Raw genomic sequence first — 15,134 nt, forward strand, 5'->3', positions numbered from 1 at the left:
TTGATGTATCTATTCCATTAATGTGGATAATGAAATTTTACATATATGTACATCATTTTATACTTAAACATTTCAACAATTTTTATTCCCACCTTCCTTGAATAATGCTTACCTATCAACTTAAAAAGACTGTAGAAAAGAACAGGCTATTTGGGAAAGTTATTCCATCCTCCTTATATTAACCAAATACAAATGTAGAAATTCTTGATTTTAAAATGTCACATATTTTAAGTCAGCTAAATTGGCAGAGATCTTAAAACAATAGTATATCCCCCAAAAAAGTTTCTGCATGATTGTTTATTTAAAATATTATGACTCTGGATGTAAATACATATGGGCTTACATAATGTATGATTATCCATATAAACGCTCAATTAAAATATTTAGTTCATCCTTAACACCTTTTGTTCTAATAAGCATAATAGTAAATATTTTATCTCATTGAAAGTATTTAAAGCTGTTTGAATCTTGATTTGTGAAGAAATTGCTGAAAAATAACTTAAGGTTAACTACATCAAACAATATTATTGTTTGCAATGCTGTCAGATTTCTCCATGGCAAAATAGTCACGCATGGTTATTGCACAACTTATAGGTACAGGTTATTATGTGCATATAAACTCTCTACATAATGACAGTGTTTTCACTGCAACTTGCTCAACACATTTAAAATTGTTGAAATACAATTTACAAACATACTTTTAAGATAAAAGTATCCTGAGGATATTACAAAATTCATTTTATCAGCCCTTCATTTCTTTGCTTTGACTCTTTAATTTCCAAGATAATCATTGCCCATATTTTATTACATAAAATGCTCTTATTATATATTTCCTATTAAACAAAATATATTTAAGTTAAATAGTATATAATTGTCCCATAAACACTTAGTCTCATCTGCCTGTAGTCTCATTGGTTAAAATCAAGTATTTATCAAGTTTTCTATAATTCTGAATCAGAAAAGGTACAGCACAAAACAGACAGAAACAGGGTTAGCGCATTTAAGTTAAAAGCATTGTGCATTTTAAATATTTTGGTCATACTTTATAATAAAATATTTTGGCAAAAATAAAATATAAGGTTTAGTTTATTTTCTATTAATGGTAGATCTGGAGAGTATTTTACATTTCTAAACAGTGTCTACTTAATTTGACTGTTTTCACATTTGTTTCTGAAAACACTGCTATAAGCTTTTCAGAATTTTGAGATTAAAAGCACCTAAAAATAAGATAAAATAAAATTTAAGTAAGATATGTTTGATGCTCCAAAAGTTGACAAATTCACAAACTTACTTTAAGTGTCTTATATGATATATGCCACCACAGAAACTTTATTGCCTGCTAAGACTTATTTGACTAAATCTAATCTTTAAAACAATAATCCTGAAAGTCTCCTTGAAACTTATTTGAAAATTAGGATGGGAATTCAAAAATTTTTAAAAAATGAAAAGCACAGTTGCAAAAAAAAAGTTATTCTAGTGGCCGTAGTTGTTATGGCACAAAAACACATGAAAAACCAGTTTTTGCTAATATGTACAACTAAGTTCAAATAAGATATGTAAGATACACACACACACACACAGTATACATACATATAACTTGGGCTCCAGAGGGGAAACTGATGAAAACCTGACATAATGAGCCATCTGGCTCATTTATCACTGACATCTCAATGACAATTTTAATGAAGATGTTCATTATTTTTTTCATTCTTACTCAAATGTCTATCATTAAGAAGAGTGTGAGATGTATAAGGCTAATAAAGGAAGTGAGAGTGTGGTGAATTAAGGGATAAGTATTATGTACAATTGCCTTTTCAAAAAAGGTATTTTTACTGTGGAAGAAATTCATGCAGAGATGCCTGTGGAAGAGTATCAATAAGAAAACAAAACACCTTTAACACTATGACATACTGATCATAATATACTATGATATGTATTATTACAGCATTACTTACACATTCTACTTTAGGCAATGTAATCTACTTCTGAATGACCTTGTTAATTTTTAAGGCATCAGTGCATCAAGGGCAAAGCTCCATAAAATAAATATAAAAACAAGAAAGCATTAGCTAATTTGTGGCATAGAGAATGATCACTGTATATTACATCTGGTGACTACTTCCATGTAGGTAATAAATTGTATATCTTATTGTAAAAATGTTATAGCATAAATTTCACATCATTTTTCAACACTTCATTTAAAGGGCTAAACTGATCTGGCAGTATTCTCATTTTCATTGTTCCATCAGCTCCACAGGAGAAAATGTGATTTGCGGGCCCTGTCTCAATTTGCATCACTCCAGTTCCAATATTCCTAAAAATGGACTGCCGAGCATGTTCACTGACAAAAGTATGGAGAAGACCAAAGGTAGAGAGACTCCAAATCTGAAAGATATTAAGAACGAAAGGAAAATTAGGGTTGATAATGACCTTAAGAAACCAAACGAGTCCAGGTGCAGTGGCTCACGCCTGTAATCCCAGCACTTTGGGAGGCTGAGGCGGGGAGACCACCTACGGTCAGGAGTTGGAGACCAGCCTGACCAACACGGAGAAACCCCATCTCTACTAGAAATACAAAATTAGCCGGGCGTGGTGGCACATGCCTGTAATCCCAGCTACTCAGGAGGCTGAGGCAGGAGAATGGCTTGGACCTGGGAGGTGGAGTTCGCAGTGACCCAAGATTGCACCACTGCACTCCAGCCTGGGCAACAAGAGTGAAACTGCACCTCAAAGAAAAGAAAAAAAAAGAAAAGAAATCAAATGAAAATTTTAGGCCTGCATTCCTGTGCAGTAAGGAATTTCCAAAACAAAAATAGAGAAAAATCTGTGTAGGCCTAGGATCATAACACCTTGATTCTGTATAGGCTGTTGTAATTTACCAATCGCTTTAACAAAAAATACTTAAAAATTCATCCAGTAAGAGAGACAATGTAGGTAACAAGGAGGTTAAGTGTACAATGCTACAGAAACTTGTAATACTATAAGGATTAAAATCAAGGTTTCCTATCTCTTAGCAGAGCTTTTGCTGTATAGTTGTACATTAAGGTAATCTCTTCTTTATATTATTGAATGTTCAACCAGGGATCAGAACAGCTGGAAAGAGGGAAGTACTTGACACCTAGAGGCCCTCTGACCAGGCAAAGCTATATTTTAACTATAAGACAAAGTTAATTATTATAATTTCAGGATACTTAATTTACTAAGATTTTGTATTTCCAGCCCTTATCAAAATAAATGTGTCTGTTTGTAAAGCATATTATAAGCACCTTTACTTATGTGAAGAACTTAAATGCTTTCAGGACATCTATTTTAGGTTTAGCGAAACCAACTTATTTCCTGGTTTTACTGGAGATCATTTTTTTAAACGTTTATTTACTCTAAGAAATTCATAAATTCATACTACCCCACCTATGAATACATTGTATATTTTCAAGTCTTTTTTTTTTTTCTTTTTTTTAACCTTGATTAAACAATAAACCACAGGATCAAAGTACAAACTAAAGAACCAATCTAGGCCAGGTGCGGTGGCTCATGCCTGCAATCCCAGCACTTTGGGAGGCAGAGGCAGGTGGATCATGAGGTCAGGAGATCGAGACCATCCTGGCCAACATGGTGAAACCCCGTCTCTACTAAAATACAAAAAATTAGCAGGGCATAGTGGCACACGCCTGTAGTCCTGGCTACTCAGGAAGCAGAGGCAGGGAAATCGCTTGACTCCGGGAGGCGGAGGTTACAGTGAGCCGAGATCGTGCCACTGTGCTCCAGCCTGGCGACAGAGCAAGACTCCGTCTCAAAAAAAAAAAAGAACCAACCTAACTATGGCATATTCTAAACTAGACAGTCAGTTCAAATAAGAAAGTAGTTTCAAACTAAAGGAAAATAATTCTGTTGGTGTGTGTGTATATGTGTGTATATATATATATATTTGATTTTAAGAAAAAGCCTTTTAAAAATTCTATAATTCTAGTCTTTTCCTGGATGAGAATTATGTAAATAATTTGCTGGCTCTAAAAAACCCATCTGATTCTACTAAGTAAGTGTTTAAATTAATAAATTCAATGAAACTAAACCCCTCTAGTCTAGGGTTGCTGATTATTAAAACAACATGGGGATTAGTCTAAACTGACTTACCAATTACCAAACAGGGCTAAAGGACCCTCCATTAAAATTACTAGGTATGTGTTATTAAAATGCAGATCCCTGAGTCTTGGACTTACTTATAGACTGAGTATTTCTGGGATGAGACCCAGCAATTTGCATATTTAATAAGCTGTTTAACATTTTTAACAAGCTGCTTAACATTTTAAACAACCTGTCTTTAAGTTTTCAACACAATGGACTCTGAAAAGGACTGCTAAAGGCAAGGTTTATCCACAATTCTTGAATTAGGCACTGAGTGACTGGATAATAATATATATGAAAAAATGGGGAACAATGTGGGATAAAAGAAAATTATCAATACATTTCTCAGCCCCTGGTAATTAAGTAAATTATGTAACTCTGAACATGGAGTCAAGACAAACTCTAATATCTGCATTATGTTTATATCCATGGAAAATTTGGTGTTTTAGTATGAATTAAACATATTTTAAAACAAATGAAAAATATAAAATTTTCAAGTTAAATATTATTACATTCACTGAAAGATTAAATAGCAATTACCATTGCTGACTACAAAGGAGTTGATATAACTATTATTTAAACAGACTGATGGCATCGACATGACTAAAGAGCTAAGGTTTCTGAAGATTTCTTTTCATTTTGTAGATGTTGTGGCATCAACTATGTTTACCTTTATATTGCCTTCAGCAGATCCTGTAACAAAGTACTCTTCAGTTGGATCAACAGCAATGGCTTTAACAGGAGAATCATGGCTCTGGAAAAGCTGCCTCTGTTGTCGTTGACAAAGGTCAAATGCATATGTAAAACCTTTTCTGCCACCTGATATTAGTAGCTGATGTTTTGGAGCATATGCTAAAACTGTGGCTCCACTGTCATGGCAGGTAAAAGCTGAAAGTAAATTAAAAACAAAAACAAAAACACTTAACAATAAAAGACATAGACTTCTGGCTTTTGGCTAAGGTGAAATAATAGACCAGATTTGCTCTCCTGCCTGAAACAATTAAAAAATCAAATGAAATATAAAAACCAATGACACTGGATGTAAGTTAATGAAGCATGATCTCTGAGAGATGGGAAACAAACTGGGTTGGTCATAAAACTGCCCTAAGCTTACTGCCTAGAGTTTTCTGACCATGGCACTAGGAGAGGAACCCTGGCTGAACTGGTTCCATACCAGCCTCAGTGGAGTACTCAGAAGCATTTGACACAGTAGTGGAGGAAAATCAGCCCGAGATCAAATGTTGCTCTGGTCCTGTTTAACCAAGGTCTCCCAGATTCAACTGTTTCCAAGTAAGTTAGACCTATCCCAGAGCAAAGCTCAAGAACATTTACAGAATACAAAAATAATAGACACTTAATGAGGTAAAATTCACAATGCTTGGCATCTAATAATAAATTAACAGGAATGTAATAAAGCAGGAAAATATAACCCATAAGGAGAAGAAAAATCCATCAATTGAAACTAACCCAGAAATGACAGAGATGACAGAATTAGTAGGTAAGGAAAGTAAAAGTCCATTATAATTATAAGTTAAGTAGAGGCATGAGAGGCCTAAATCAAAATTTAACAGATTAAAAACAGCAAGGCTCAAGATAAAAAAGGAACTGGATGGGATTAACAGCAGATTAAGCCTCGTAAAAGAAAAGATTCATGAATTTGAAGACACATCAGTATCAGAAATATAAAAATACGATACTATTTTTCTTTAAAAAAGAGTCCAGCCTAACAAATTTTAGGGAAAAAATCTGCATATAGCTTAAGGAGAATATTGCATAATGAAGAGTGAGGATTCTGGAGTTAGATCGCCTGGGTTTCAATCCTGGTTTCTGTGTGGGTTTAAATGTGTGCTTTTGCTGAATTACTTAAGTCTCAGTTTCATCATTTGTAAAAGAGATTATCACCAACCTAATAGGGTTTCCTGATGATTAAATTAGTTCATATATGCAGATCATGTAGAGTCCATGGCATAAACTAAGCACTTGGTTATTACTGTAAGACTTGAAATAAAATTAATTATAGAGAAGGAACTTTGACCAGTATTTTGAGATATAACTTCCCAGAAGAAAATGCACATGTTTTAAGTATATACCTTGATGAGCACTGACAAATGAATACATCTGTGTAACCATCACTAAGATCAAGGTACAGAATATTTTCATCATCCCAGAAGGTAATTTCATGCCCTTTCATGGTCGATTCTCCTCCCCAACAAACGCAATCACTATTCTGACTTCTATTCAATTCATTCCTTCCAGGAGTTTTATTATTTTGCATATTACATGCAGGTTTATGGTCCAGTTTGAGTTAATTTTTATGAAAGGTGAGGTCTGTATCTGGGTTCAATTTTTTATATGTTGACACTCAATTGTTCTGGCATTATTTGTTGAAAAGACTATCGTTTCTCCACTGAATTGCCTCTGTGACATATTAAAGATAAGTCTACTATATATGTGAGTCTATCAGTGGGCTCTCCATTCTGTTCCATGATCTATGTGTATATTCTTAAGCTAATACCACAATGTCTTGACTACTGTAGCTTATAAGTGTTGAAATCAGATAGCATAGTGTGAGTCCCACAAGTGTGTTTTTTTCCAGTATTTGGTTGGCTATTCCTTTGCCTTCCCATATAAACTTCAGAATCAGTTTGTTGGTATCTACAAAGTAGCATGCTGGAATTTTGATTAGGATTGTGTTGAATCTATAAAATCAAGACGAACTGACATCTTAAGAATATTAAGTCTTCTAATCTGTGAATGTGGAGTATCACTCATTTATTTAGATCTTCTTTGATTTATTCAATAGATATATTGGAACATTTTTTAAAGATTTGAGATAATTTGAAAAAACTTGCAGACAACCCACATAGCCAAGAAATACCAAAAAAATTATGAAAAAGTATGCTATGAATGCATAAAATACATGTAGATGCTAGTCTATTTTATCATTTACTACCATAAAATATACATAAATCTTTATAAAAAGTTAGATTTATTGAAATGTACGCACACAAATATAGATTGTAAGTGGTGACACTGACAGTCAAGAAATGTAAACAAAAATACAGTATGAAATCATAAGTGCATAAAATTATAGTACATACTGTACTACTGTTATAATTTAGTAACCACCTCCTGTTGCTATTGCAGTTAGCTCCTAAGTGTTGCAAGTATACACTTAAAATGCTGTGTGATGCTAATCATTTCCACGTGGGCAGGTCCTCTCTCCAGTAAACTGTATATTGTGGTGAAAAGTGATCTCCTGTGGTACTTGTGAATTCTTCACTGTATTTAGTGCAATAGTGTAAACCTTGAATAACACCATGGGAACCACACAACATGCCACTAGTAATGCTGGAAGTGTTCCCAAAAAGCAGAGAAAAGTCAAGACATTACACGAAAAAAGTTGAATTGCTTGATATGCACCACAAATTAAGGTCTGCAGCTGTAGTTGCCTGCCATTTCAGACGGATAATTCACCTTGTAAACAGATGACATAAACTTTACAGTATCAATAAATACAGTACACTACTGTATGTACTCTTACGATTTTCATAACACTTTCTTTTCTCTAGCTTCCTATATAATACATATACAAAACATGTGTTGACTGGCTATATTATTAACAAGGTATCCAGTAAACACTAGGCTATTAGTAGTTAAATTCTGGGGAGAATAAAAAATTATATGAGAATTTTCAACTGTGCAGGGGTCAGCATTCCAATCCCTATGTTGTTCAAGGGTCAACTGTATACTGGCCTTGTATCCTGGGACCTTGCTATACTTGTGAGTTTCTTTTGTAGATTCTTTGGGATATTTTACAGAAAATTATGTCTTCTGTGAATAAAGACAGTTTTATTTCTTCCCTTCCATTTATATACATTTTATTTCCTATTATTGTGTTACTGCATTAGCTAGGACTTCCAGTGCAATGCTGAATAGGAGTGGTGAGAGGGGACATAATATTGAGTTTACATCATGTTTACAATAACCTTTGGCTATCAGATTCAAAGTAAAGACAAATGATTTTTATATTATCTATGTCCCAATGCCCCCCATCAAGGTATAGTGAAGAGTTAATTATGTATATTGCATCCTTTTGCTTTCAAATCCTACCATCATGGGCAAAATAAATCTCACGGGTTAATAAATACAAGTGTCATTAGTAACAAATCCATTTATAAATAATACTTAGCTTATGAATTTCCTGACTTTCAAAATTTATAAAATGCTTTGAAAACTTACCATGGACTAAACTATTGGCAGGTGCTACAAGAGTATCCCACAAACATACGTTTCTGGAAAAAAAAAAAAAGATTACTTCTGCATGACACAAAAAGTTAACAGAATAAAAAATATGTCATATATAACTGTGTGACTAAACCTTGCAATCACAGAAGGTTCTTAAATTTATAAAAACAACAAATACAAGTAACCAACAAATTTATATGACATTAATTTTTGTATAAAAAAAGGGTGCAGTGGTGGAATCTTGGCTCACTGCAGCCTCGATCTTACGGGCTCAAGCAATCCTCCCACCTCAGTGTCCTGAGTAACTGGGACTACAGATGTGTGCCACCATGTCTGGCTAATTTTTAAAATTTTTTGTAGAGATGGGGTCTCCCTATATTGCCCAGGCTGGTCTCAAACTCCTGAGCTGAAGTGATCCTCCTGCCTTAGCCTGCCAAGGTGCTGGGATTACAGCCATGAGCCACCATGCTCTGGCCACATTTGAGATGGAGTTTCGCACTCTTGTCGCCCAGGCTGGAGTGCAACGGCGTGGTCTTGGCTCACTGCAACCTCCGCCTCCCAGGTTCAAGCTATTCTCCTGCCTCAGTCCCCTGAGTAGGTGGGATTACAGGTACCCGCCACTATGCCTGGTTAATTTTTTGTATTTTTAGTAGAGATGGGGTTTCACCATGTTGGCCAGGCTGGTCTCAAATTGCTGGCCTCAAGTGATCTGCCCACCTCGGCCTCCCAAAGTGCTGGGCTTACAAGCATGAGCCACCGTGCCCGACCCACAAGTCTTACAGAAAATTTAAAACTACCATTATAGCTTAAAAATTTGAGTAACTTTAGATTAACAAGCATTTACAAATAATAATACATGAAGGCTGAATATGGAAACTTCTTTTTGTATTCACTGATTCTCTAACAGTTGGACTGACCTACATAATAGGAGAGATGCTGAATTTTCTTGAGCACAAAGAAAATTTATTTCTACTGTGTGGGGGGACCAACATACATAAGAAATATCTACGGAAGACGAGCTGAAGAATCTATAGTCTTACAATCCTGTTTCTAGTGCAAAATGAGGCATTACGGATAAATATAAAAGCTAAGCAAACTCAGTGGGCCTTGATCTCAGAACTCAGTTATATGACAGAAATCAAAAGAGGCAGACAGACATTAGGGCAGGAGATGACACTTTCTTACAACCACAGCTTTTGGGGGTGGGGCTGGAATAACATGGCCAATAAATAATAGTTTTTAGAATAAAAATACTGTATCTAAAGCCGTAAGTAAACTTTCATGAAACACAAGGACAGGAACAATAAAAAAAAGTTCAGCTATACTTTCTCATACTTCAATTTTAGCTATCATCTCTTACCTATTGTCAGTTGAAAGACCAGCTGTAGCTATCAGAGAGGAGGAACTAACGAAGACAAAATCATTGGCTGTTTTGTTATGACACTGCCAAGTCTGGAATGGTTACAAACAATACATGTTACTGCTCTCACTAAAAATGTCATAACCAGGCAAATGTATTCTTCAAAAAGTGATCATGTAGTTTCTGGCTTTCTTAAATCCTCTGTATCATTTTTTTTCCTTTGAACTTTAGAAAAATTGTAAAAGTAATACAGAGAACTTTCATATACCTTTTACCCAGATGCAACAACTTTTTAACATTTTGGCACATTGGTTTTGCTTCTACTTCTCTTTCATATTTGTAGACATCCACACATACACACACTTTTCCTGAACTATTTAAGTAGGCAGCACATGTCATGACCTGTTATGAATCTCTCTGCTTTTGTTCAACCAAAAGTTCAAAGGAAAACACAAGGAGGTTAAACTTAAAGATTTTCCCCAGTATAGTGAAAATTTTTGTTTTAGAACATAGAAACTAGAATTTTAGATGATACTAAATTATCTTTGTTAAATAATTGACAGGTATTTTTCAAAAATATTTAAGCTTTTAAAAATTCAAGTACATGAAAAAAATTACTAATAGTTATCGAAATTAGAAAACATATACCATTTTTCAATATTCTACCAAACAATTATGAGGTTTCATCATTTATAAAAGCTTCAAAATTATGTTTTAGATATTTCTCTTTAATAAAAAATGAATTTTTTTAAGTATCCCAAAATCACTACACCAAGGATTATTCCTTTGAGCCACCTCCCCATTTCCCCTGGAACACTACTGGAGCTGTGCTAGATTATGTATCCTTAAAACAGACAAAATCCTCTTAATCTCCAAAAGCCACTCATTCACAATTTAAACCAATTTATTTTTTTAAAAGTTAAAAAAAAAAAAAAAAGTCCCTTAGAGAACATAAACTTAAACATCTAAATCTTTAGGCTTAATAAAAATATGAGAAACAGTATTAATATTCTTTCAAGGTACCCTAATCAATCCTCCCATGCTAGACTGCATTTACTAAGATCAGTACTGTATTCTAGCAATTAACCTTGGGCAAATTACCAGAATCTTAACCTATATTCTTCATTTGATCCTAGCAAAAAAGCCAAGAAGCGATTAATCTATATTCTTAACTTTTTTCTGATAGGAATTGCTTAGTCCTAATAAAGGGCTTCACTGAAGGATATAAAATACAAATTCAGTATTCTATGAAGCCATAGAAAGTTCATAAAAGCCTGCATAGTCCTGAATAGAGATGTATCAATATTCTGTTAAAACAAGAGATGAACAGGAAAATAACAACAGCACCAGCTATAGGATGTCCTTTTCACTTTGTTCATAAGAGATAATTGCAGAAAAATAACCAGATGCATTGGTCTGGTAATCATTCTATTTAGGCATAATATAATAACCAGCTTAGTGAGCTTAGAAAAGGGCTGTAGTAATCCACAGGATATATAGGTATCTGGGGGCATCATGTTGCTTCTATACATGTCAACTTTCCAAATTACCAGAGACTAGAATTTTATGCTTCACAGGGTAATTTTCACATAACACAAGGACAGAATCTTACAGTAAAGTGACTAAGAACACAGGACTACATTTTATTTATTAGTTCTATAATTCTTGTCTCAAATACATATTCTTGGCTTATTTAAAATGAAAATTCAAATTTTATTTAAAGGTAGAAATTCTTGGCTTACCAGGTATGGCTTAGGCATGCTTCCAGTAACTGGACAACATTTCCAGTTTGTTTGATACAGACTTAAATATCCATCAGCATCAACTATTCCAAACTTAGAGAAAGAAAATATTTATAAGTATTTAATATAAATATAAAAGCATATATTTATCCTTACCCTCAGTGTGACACTCATATTTTGACTCTTAAACATTTGATTGTATGTCATTTGATTTTTCACTTCACCTATACATGGATCTATTTCAGAAAACCATTCAGCTACTACTTTAAAAATCCCAGGGTGGACATAAAGAGAACAAACATTAGACACCCATTTTATTATACTAGCCTCTAGCACAGTCTATATATTCTCTATAAGTATTACAAAAATAGGATACTGGATTAATAGATTATGCTAAATGACAGAACTTTATCATATATAAGAAAGAAAACTGTTCATTTCCAAAAAGACAAAATAAGGACTTTCAGAAACAAACAATAAGGAAAACACATGAACAAGAGTACAAAGTAAAATAACGTAAGGATTACCAAAGTAAAATAATTCCTCTATGGGCGCTCAGGGCAACTCTGATTGGTAAGATGTCAAAATAATCCAATAAGGGAGGTATGTGATACAGATCTTGAAGGATAAGACAGCAAAAATTTTTTCCTTTGATTATAAAAATAATGCAGCTTCTTCTTCTTTTCTTCTTCTTCTCCTTCTCATTCTTCTTCTTCTTCTTATTATTATTTGAGACGGAGTCTCTGTTGCCCAGGCTGGAGTGCAGTGGTGTGATCTCGGCTCACTGCAACCTCCGCTTCCTGGGTTCACGCCATTCAGTGGTGTGATCTCGGCTCACTGCAACCTCCGCTTCCTGGGTTCACGCCATTCTCCTGACTCAGCCTCCCAAGTGACTGGGACTACAGTTGCCCGCCACCACGCCTGGCTAATTTTTTATATTTTTAGTAGAGACAGGGTTTCACTGTGTTAGCCAGGATGGTCTCGATCTCCTGACCTTGTGATCCGCCCGCCTTGGCCTCCCAAAGTGCTGGGATTACAGGGGTGAGCCACCGCGCCCGGCCATAATGCAGCTTATTATAAAGTATATAAAATAAAACAAATGTCTGCTTTGGACTCCTACCCTCCTCTGCCTCTAGACCTAACATCTATTAACAATTTGATATGTTTCCTTTCAGATTTGTTTCTATGAATATTCAAAAATTCACAACATAGCATTAAAAAAATGGGATCATAATACCATTACACAATTACATTTTTGATTTATTGTAACTGTCTTTCCCATGTAAATACACATACATTTAGCTCATTCTTGTGCTGTGTGTAGTATTACACTGTATAGTGGTTTTATAATTTAAAACTTTTCCCATATCGTTTTCAATTTTCTCTAATATAAAAAGGGCTGCTTTGAACATTCCTATATATACATATACCTTTGCATAATTATGTAGGATAGACATCTAGAAATGGGAAAGTTTTGTTAAAGAGCATCACTTAAAATTAACAGACTATGCCAAAATTAAATCCTATGTGGTAATATAAATTGAGTCATTTTTCTTACACTTTAGTTAACATGGGGTATTATTAAAATCTAAAATACTTGTTAATTTTATGCAGACAAAAATAAGTCTCATTTTATTTGCATTTCTTCAATTATTAGTGAGGGTTGAGGGCTATTGGCCAGGCATAGTTTCTTGGTAAACTGTTAATATCTTTTATCTATTTCTCTATTATTTGTCTTATAAAAAATTTGACTGACAGGATGAATATTATGAATATTTAACCTATTGTTTTTATATTTGTTAATAATATTTTCCCAGGTCTATTCCTTTTTCTAGTTTCTCTTATGTTTTCTGGAGTAGATCTAGGTATGTTCTTCAGAAAGGGTATACACATAGAATGTGTTAAGTCTCTGTATACCTAAAAATATGTTTATTTTGCCAGCAAATTTGAATGATAGTTTGGATGGACATCGACTCAGTTCCCATTCCTTGTCCATCGGAATTCTGTGAATACTGTTCTCCTATCTATTTGTAATAGGCCAATGACATTTAGTGGCAGGGTGGGATGTGGGTTTAAGTAACCATTTTCATTCTCACTCCTTTTTAGAACCTTATAGGATTCTCTCTTTAACTCTAAAAACCAAAAGATATACAAACAGGATGTGTGCAGGTATGTGTTATTTCTCAATTTGGTTTGGGGAAATATCTATTATTCCTTTGACTACTGTTTTTCCTCCATTTTTTCTTCTGAAATATGTCCTAAATTATCATCATCATGGGATAATTTCTTAATTTGTGCTTCCCAGCAAGAAACCCGATTTTCAACTATTTCCATTCTGCCGTTCAGCTTTTCTAATAAGTAGTTCCCCCACTGACCACATTTTGGGGAATCATATTTTTAATTTCCAATAACTCTTTTCTATTCTCCTACTGTCCTTGTTTAATGCTAGTCTGTTCTTGTTTTACAAATGTAATATATTCTTGAATCTCTGTGGAATTAGTCCTCATAGGTTATTTATTATTTATTCTGCTTAATACCCCTTTCCAGACACTTAGTAGTTCTGAAATATTCACTGGCTTTTGGCACTGTATTTCTATTCATAATTGAATATCAAATTCATCAGAATTATTGTGATACAGTGTGGGTCATCTCTTCCATTTACCTTAAGAGGCTTCCCTACTAGAAGAGATAGCATGCTTAGGGGTTGTGCTATTAGACTTCATCAAGGCTAAGGTGAATGAATAGTAAGTTGGCTGCCTGTCAAAGATACCTGGGCAGGCAAAGACAAGCAGTTTTTTGTGCCTTAAAATGGCCTATGCAGAAGGCTGTAGTGAATGTTAAAGGTGAAAAATAAAGTCACATTATAGAAGGTCTTAAATACTTGTTAAAGAATTTGACATGAGGAGCCTTAAAGGGTTCTTGAAAAAAATAATAATGTGATCTCATCTATATTGTAATCATGTAACTATGTTTTTGGTTATATAATATGTTGGCAAGATGCATTAGAGAGATAAGGGTTCAGGTATAGAGATTAGTTAGGAGCAATATAAAACTGACAACCAAAGTGGAAATGCATGACCACAAAAAGCATACTGATACAGAATACAATTGAAAGTACAGTAGAATTGTAAAGGCTTCTGTACTAAGTTCCCTTAATTTCCCATTAAGAAGATAAGAACGTTGCTAACTGGTATTAAGAAACAAGCTCTCAAAATTTTCTTTCACAACTACATAAAACTATATTGACTTTTGTGAAATGAAAATAGTCATGTGACAAACATGGTAGACAAAAAAGGCTGCAGCATACAATGATAAAAGGAACATGTGAGAATTTTAAGGTTGGGAGACTGAGGGGAAAGAAAAGGCAAGGTAAACTATCAGTTGGAGTCTGTGAGAGTAATTTTTGGTGAAGCATGGCCCTGAAAACAAAAAGAAGATTGATTTACCCTTTAATCATTTTGTAGAGGCCTAATAAGATATTAGGAGCAAAAAGAGGCAGTTTGGGCTGGTTGTGGGTGCACTGCCTCTGAATTAGCCCTGCTTCACAAGGAGTACTGTTCAATAAAAGATTGCTGTCTAACGTCAAAAGCGGGGGCAGTTTGAACAAAGTAGGATTATGAGAAGTGAAGACAGTAAAGGATGCTCTAGAGCAGGGCTGGCAA

At 34.3% G+C, this 15,134-nt stretch overlaps 1 protein-coding gene across 8 annotated transcripts in view; it reads right to left on the bottom strand.

Moving 5' to 3' along the window:
• Window positions 1–278: 278 nt before the first annotated feature.
• The window catches only part of DMXL1 (Dmx like 1), a 175,844-nt gene continuing 160,988 nt past the window's right edge, over window positions 279–15,134 (bottom strand). For all 8 annotated transcript variants that reach the window (XM_050794413.1, XM_050794408.1, XM_050794415.1 and 5 more), the window contains 5 exons: window positions 11,473–11,565; window positions 9,731–9,822; window positions 8,365–8,417; window positions 4,793–5,010; window positions 279–2,385 (listed from right to left, as the gene is read on the bottom strand). In XM_050794413.1, coding sequence (XP_050650370.1) covers window positions 2,161–2,385; window positions 4,793–5,010; window positions 8,365–8,417; window positions 9,731–9,822; window positions 11,473–11,565 — 681 coding nt within the window. In that variant the 3' untranslated portion in view covers window positions 279–2,160. The remainder of the gene's footprint in view (window positions 2,386–4,792; window positions 5,011–8,364; window positions 8,418–9,730; window positions 9,823–11,472; window positions 11,566–15,134) is intronic.

The sequence above is a fragment of the Macaca thibetana genome, chromosome 6 (assembly GCF_024542745.1).
Source record: "Macaca thibetana thibetana isolate TM-01 chromosome 6, ASM2454274v1, whole genome shotgun sequence".
Classification (NCBI taxonomy): Eukaryota; Metazoa; Chordata; class Mammalia; order Primates; family Cercopithecidae; genus Macaca; species Macaca thibetana.